We start from the raw sequence: 7,203 nt of genomic DNA on the forward strand, positions 1-7,203 counted from the left end.
AAATTAGCTGGGCGTGGTGGCGCATGCCCGTAATCCCAGCTACTTGGCAGGCTGAGGCAAGAGAATCGCTTGAACCAGGGAGGCGGAGGTTACAGTGAGCCGAGGTCACGCCACTGCACCCCAGCCTGGCAACAGAGCGAGACTCCATCTCAAAAAAAAAAAGAAAAAAAAAGAGAAACTTCTGAGGTTAAAGAATGCATTTTCTACATTGCGCTTCTAGTGGCAAACTGGGACTGAAAGAGCAGGAGGGAAGAAAGCATTTTCTGACTACTTTTTTTTAAATGGTCATGCAGACTGGAGTGTAGTGGTGCAATCTCGGCTCACTGCAACCTCTGCTTCCTGGGTTCAAGAGATTCTCATGCCTCGGACTCCCAAGTAGCTGGGATTACAGGCACATGCCACCATGCCCGGCTAATTTTTTGTATTTTTGGTAGAGATGGGGTATCATCATGTTGCCAGGCTGGTCTCGAACCCCTGAGCTCAAGCAATCTGCCTGCCTCGGTCTCCCAAAGCGCTGGGATTACAGGCATGACCCAGCGCGCCTGGCCGCATTTTCTGACTTCTGTCTGTGCAGCAGACACCACAAGCATCCAGGCTCTGCACCAGGGTGGGGCTGTCAGGACAGTGACACGGGTTTGCTTCCTCCCTAGCTCTCGAAGAAGAGACAGCCACAGTCCCTATGACACAAGGAAGCCAGACAGGACACCCCCGGAACTCTGGAATCTGCCTGGGTGGGGGGTCCTCCAGGATGCCTCCCTGGTCCGTCTCCACAGGATCAGATACCCTGACCCACTGGGGACTCCACATTCATAAATGTCGTCACTCCACTGCCCCTCCGTGTTTGCCTCAGTGGCCAGGGGGCTGCAGTGACCGCCCGTCTGGTTCGTGGCTGCCCCCGGCAGCTTGCTCAGGGTCTGGTGGATAGGAATGTACTGAATGAATGGAGAAAAAGACCACATATGGTGACCAGTTTCACAGAGCACTTGTGCTGATCTGTGCAGCTCAAAAAACAAAACAAACAGAAAGGAGCATTTGGCAAGCAGCTGGCACCGGGATGTGCTGTTCCCAGGGGTGGTCTGGCCACCTACTGAGCCAACGCAGAGGAGAATCAGAGCCAAGATAGTTCTTCGAAGCTCCTGTTCTAGCAGGCTTTTCTTCCGGGTTTTCACAGAAAGAATCTAGTCACTATTAGGGTTTTTTAAAGGCTGTAAAAGTACAGCCAGCAACTTCAGAACAGGGTCCACCTCCAGGTGGCAGATGCAAAGTGCCAGGCCTTGTGGGGCCACAGCCAATGGTGTGGCCTGGGGCACGTCAGCTGCCTCCTGCCCACCTTGGCCTCCCAAAGTGCTGGGAGTGACCTCATGCAGCCAGTGTCCTCCACTAGATGCTGCTGGGCTCTGAGGGGTTGCCGTGGGCACACAGAGTACCTGGCATGGATGGGCGGCACCACTCAGATGACGTGGCCCTCGCAGTCAGCACCAACTGCTACTGCTGCAGGTGGCTGCACCTGAAAATGGAGCTGAGGTTCTTTGATCATCTGAATGCCTAGGGGAAGCGAGCCCTGACTGGGACTGGAAGCGTTTAGAAGCCATCAGCTCTACACAAAAGCCTTCCATTACCCCTCAGGAGCCAGGGGAGGACGGCTGGATCAGGGAGGGGGGTCACCTTATTCTCTCTTCAACTAAAAGCAGTGAGGCGCTGGCCTCTGCTTCTTCTTTTCTGGTTTTTTTTTTTTTTCTTTCTTTCTTTTTTTTTTTTTTAGGCAGAGTTTTGCTCTGTTGCCCAGGCTGGAGTGCAGTGGCACGATCTTGGCTCACTGCAACCTCCACCTCCCAGTTCAAGCCATTCTCCTGCCCTCAGCCTCCCAAGCTGGGATTACAGGTGCCCGCCACCACAGCTGGCTAATTTTTGTATTTTCAGTAGAGACAGGGTTTCACCATGTTGGCTAGGCTGGTCTTGAACTCATGACCTCAGGTGATCCACCTGCCTTAGCCTCCCAAAGTGCTGGGATTACAGGTGTGAGCCACCGCGCCTGGCCTGGCCTCTGCTTCTTGGCCTGGAGATGGCAAGTCTGGTCCTCTCCCTCAAGAAGGCCACGGGCTGGACAGGTCTCAGGCTCCAAACACTCCCAACAAGCCAGCCTCCCCACCACCCTCACTCAGCTGGACTGAAGAGAACCCCCCAAGGTCCTCATGCTACTGACAAGTCTCCCCGCAACGGTCCCCACCCCTGTGCACCCTCACAGACCCCCTTGGTCCTCCAGCACAGGGACCATCAGGACCCAGCCCCCAAGGCCACCATTGCAGTTGCCGTCCCCAACCCTGATGTTACCCTTCACCTCCCAGGCTGCCAATCCCAGTCTGACCCCATCCCCAGAATCGCCCTCTGTGGGCTCCAGAACTCTCTGCCCATCGTCGCACCTGCCACTGCCCTCCGCTTCTCCTTCAATCTCCGCTTCCCTTTCCTGTTCTAACGGGCTCCTGAGTCTCCTGGGAGACGCTGCTTCCCCCGCAGCTCCTGGTATGGAGGCTGCTTTCTCTTCCACTCACCATCCTCCCGGTTGGAGCGGCCTCCTCTCTAAAACCCCCAGCTTTTTCCAGGCCTGGTCACCACAGTTACCTCCCTCCTCTCACAGTCACCTCCAGTCCTCCAGGTCACCACCCCAGATCCCTTGGAGAGCCAGGCTCCTAGTTCATGGTGGCAGGTGACAGCAATGACCAAACAGATGAAAGCCCCAACTCCCTGACCTCTGGTGACCCCATCCTCTACTCCATCTCAGTCCCATCCCCAGGGAGTCCCCAAGCCTCATCACCCCTCATATTATCTCCAAGGCTCACTCCCTGACCACTGCCCCTTCTCCTCCCAGCCCACTTCCCTAGTGCCCGACTCCAACAACCCTCTTCCCTGCCGGACTGCCAGCCACCCCCACCTTCTCCCTGTCCCCGCTGCCCTCTCTCTTGCCATCACAAGCTCCCAACCCTGGTCCCTCCCAACCCTCTGCCTTCCCTGTACCTAGCCTGGGCAGCTGACCATGGAGCGAGAGAACAGCTAACCACACACATTGACTGCTTGCCCCTGAAGTTCACAGCCACCACCCTGTAGAGGCCCCGAGGTTGCCGGCAAGCCCAGCGTACTTCCACCTAAACTCCCCTTCCACCTGCTCCTCCTGTCCCAGACAATGAGCTGGGACATGCACATCCACACCACACATCACCCACAGCAGAGGCAGGAGCCAGCTGAGCGTGGGCTCCACAGTCCTGGGCCCGTGTTCAAATCCTCCCACCAGCAGCGCCTACCAGCTGCAAGCCTGAAGTCTCTTATGTGTGTGTGTAAATTTCACTAAATTTTTCTTCTTTTGTTTTTTAAAAATTTAAATGAAACGCACATTTTTGCTTTGACAAAAGCATGTAACTGTGATCCTAACACACCTACTCCTCCGCCTTTTACTGCCGTCTGTTTCCCTCTTTTCTGGCTCCCTCCACACCCACTCGACCGCAGTATCGATGCCAACAACATGATGTGTGTCCTTCCACGTTTCCCTGCTCATGCATTCGCATGTAAGCCACTGCACACATCACTGTATGTACACACAGGGGACTCTAAGGCCAATGTTTTACAAGGAATAAACTATACACCCTTTTCTGCAGTGTGTTTTTCCCAGGCAACCTCCCAAGCCCCACAGTGTAGCTCTGGGTCAATCTTTTTTTGTTTTTTGTTTTTGTTTTTGAGACAGTCTCACTCTGTTGCTCAGGCTGGAGTGCAGGGGTGCAATTTGGGTTCACTGCAACCTCCGCCTCCCGGGTTCAAGTGATTCTGCTGCCTCAGCCTCCTGAGTAGCTCAGATTACAGGTGCGCACCACCATGCCCAGCTAATTTTTGTATTTTTAGTAGAGACAGGGTTTCACCATGTTGATCAGGCTGGTCTTGAACTCCTGACCTCACGATCTGCCCGCCTCAGCCTCCCAAAGTGCTGGGTGTGAGCCACCGCAGCCAGCCAGTTCAATCTTTTTAAAGCCCACCTCACAGACCACAGAATGAATGAACCATACTGTGTTCAGCCACCACACTCCTGATGGGCTCTCACTTTGTTCCCACTTTCGTCACTACAAGTATGCCGTGGAACCGCTCTAAGCCTTTGTTTCCACACCCATGAAATGGAGCTAATAGTCTTACCTACTTCAAAATATTACTGGGGAAAGGAATTGATACTGTGTGTAAAGCATTCTGCACAGTTTCTGACACATGACCAGCCCTCGAAAGTTAGCTATTTCCTTCCCACTCTGTAAGATAGATCTTATTATATCCCTATTTTTTTTTGTAGAGATGGGGTTTCGCCATGTTGGCCAGCCTGGTCTTGAACTCCCGACCTCAGGTGATTTGCCTGCCTCAGCCTCCCAAAATGCTGGGATTACAGGCGTGAGCCACTGCACCCAGCTTATTATACCCATTTAAAGGTGGACAAACTGAGGCTCAAACAGTTGCACTGAGTTTCTCCCTGTCACCCAGCTCTATGTGGCAAAGCCAGGGAATGACCCCCAGTGACCTGTGAGAAACAGGCACTCCATCCAGCCAGCTCCAGCTATCCTGGCAACCAACGGGGGCCTGGCACGTGATCAGTGCACCACATGTATGTCATAAGCAGGAGAATCCACAATGATCAAGTTTAGCACCCAAACTGCTTTTCTGGGCCGTGTGCAGTGGCTCATGCTTGTAATCTCAGCACTTTGGGAGGCCGAGGTGGGAGGATCACTTGAGGTCAGGAGTTCAAGACCAGCCTGGCCAACATGGTGAACCCTGTCTCTACTAAAACTACAAAAATTAGCCAGGAGTGGTAACACATGCCTATAATCCCAGCTACTTGGGAGGCTGAGGCAGGAGAATCGCTTAAACCCAGGAGGTGGAGGTTGCAGTGAGCCGAGATCGCACCACTGCACTCCAGCCTGGGCGACAGAGTGAGACCTGTCTCTTATACACATCTAGATGTGTATAAGAGACAGGAAGTGACATGATGGCTTAATATATAACATCAATCTTTTTTTGTTTTTTGTTTTTGTTTTTGAGACAGTCTCACTCTGTTGCTCAGGCTGGAGTGCAGGGGTGCAATTTGGGTTCACTGCAACCTCCGCCTCCCGGGTTCAAGTGATTCTGCTGCCTCAGCCTCCTGAGTAGCTCAGATTACAGGTGCGCACCACCATGCCCAGCTAATTTTTGTATTTTTAGTAGAGACAGGGTTTCACCATGTTGATCAGGCTGGTCTTGAACTCCTGACCTCACGATCTGCCCGCCTCAGCCTCCCAAAGTGCTGGGTGTGAGCCACCGCAGCCAGCCAGTTCAATCTTTTTAAAGCCCACCTCACAGACCACAGAATGAAGGAACCATACTGTGTTCAGCCACCACACTCCTGATGGGCTCTCACTTTGTTCCCACTTTCATCACTACAAGTATGCCGTGGAACCGCTCTAAGCCTTTGTTTCCACACCCATGAAATGGAGCTAATAGTCTTACCTACTTCAAAATATTACTGGGGAAAGGAATTGATACTGTGTGTAAAGCATTCTGCACAGTTTCTGACACATGACCAGCCCTCGAAAGTTAGCTATTTCCTTCCCACTCTGTAAGATAGATCTTATTATATCCCTATTTTTTTTTGTAGAGATGGGGTTTCGCCATGTTGGCCAGCCTGGTCTTGAACTCCCGACCTCAGGTGATTTGCCTGCCTCAGCCTCCCAAAATGCTGGGATTACAGGCGTGAGCCACTGCACCCAGCTTATTATACCCATTTAAAGGTGGACAAACTGAGGCTCAAACAGTTGCACTGAGTTTCTCCCTGTCACCCAGCTCTATGTGGCAAAGTCAGGGAATGACCCCCAGTGACCTGTGAGAAACAGGCACTCCATCCAGCCAGCTCCAGCTATCCTGGCAACCAACGGGGGCCTGGCACGTGATCAGTGCACCACATGTATATCATAAGCAGGAGAATCCACAATGATCAAGTTTAGCACCCAAACTGCTTTTCTGGGCTGTGTGCAGTGGCTCACGCTTGTAATCTCAGCACTTTGGGAGGCCGAGGTGGGAGGATCACTTGAGGTCAGGAGTTCAAGACCAGCCTGGCCAACATGGTGAACCCTGTCTCTACTAAAACTACAAAAATTAGTCAGGAGTGGTAACACATGCCTATAATCCCAGCTACTTGGGAGGCTGAGGCAGGAAAACTGCTTGAACCTAGGAGGCGGAGGTTGCAGTGAGCCGAGATCGTGCCACTGCAATCCAGCCTTGGCGACAGAGTGAGAATCCCTCTCAAAATAATAATAATAGTAAAATAAATAAACAAACTGCTTTTCTGCTACAACACAATCTATCCCATAATGTCATTAGTAAATGAAACGTTCTGCCCACATAAGGGGAATCCACACATGCCCAGAAATCCGAGCTGGGCTATGGCACATGCCATTAGGAAACACAGAAGAACAAGCGCACAGTCACACGCAGACTTACAGAATCTCGTAATTGCCGAGGACTTCCTTTGGGGGCGACTTGTTCCATTTGCAGTCTGGGATTTCACCGTTCGGGACGGCGATGTTGAGGGTGTCATTAATCAGGTTATACTTGAGGATGCGATCGTTGGCAGTGCTGGACGTGAGAGACGGGGACGCGTTCACCTGTGAGACGAAAGACCCACGTTCCTCAGCTGTGTCTCCTGCTCTTTTGGAATGAAAACGTGCACTGCAGAAGGAGATGCTGGCTGCTGCACACTTTAGTCAAGTTTTGTTTTTTTTCTTTTTTTTGAGACGGAGTTTCGCTCTTGTTGCCCAGGCTGGAGTGTAGTGGCACAATCTCAGTTCACTGCAACCTCTGCCTCCCGGGCTCAAGCGATTCTCCTGTCTCAGACTCCCGAGTAGCTGGGATTAGAGGCACACACCACCACGCCCAGCTATTTTTTGTATTTTATTAGAGATGGTGTTTCACCATGTTGATCAGGCTGGTCTCGAACTCCTGACCTCAGGTGATCCTCCCACCTCAGCCTCCCAAAGTGCTGCGATTTCAGGTGTGAGCCACTGTACCTGGCAAGTTATTTAACATTGCTACTATCTAATATCGTCAGAGCACCTTGCTAGGAAGCACTTTGTGATCCACTTTTATTAGCTGGTCAGTGAAATATAAGTAATACTTAAAGGTGGGATTAGAATTAGGATCTACAAATCA

At 51.9% G+C, this 7,203-nt stretch overlaps 1 protein-coding gene across 1 annotated transcript in view; it reads right to left on the minus strand.

Moving 5' to 3' along the window:
- Positions 1-7,203, minus strand: part of TTLL1 (tubulin tyrosine ligase-like family member 1) — a 35,229-nt gene that overhangs the window by 2,351 nt on the left and 25,675 nt on the right. Inside the window, 1 exon segment of the mRNA XM_011984002.1 lies at positions 6,496-6,659. Coding sequence (XP_011839392.1) covers positions 6,496-6,659 — 164 coding nt within the window.

Source organism: Mandrillus leucophaeus, unplaced genomic scaffold (assembly GCF_000951045.1).
Source record: "Mandrillus leucophaeus isolate KB7577 unplaced genomic scaffold, Mleu.le_1.0 Scaffold26, whole genome shotgun sequence".
Classification (NCBI taxonomy): domain Eukaryota; kingdom Metazoa; phylum Chordata; class Mammalia; order Primates; family Cercopithecidae; genus Mandrillus; species Mandrillus leucophaeus.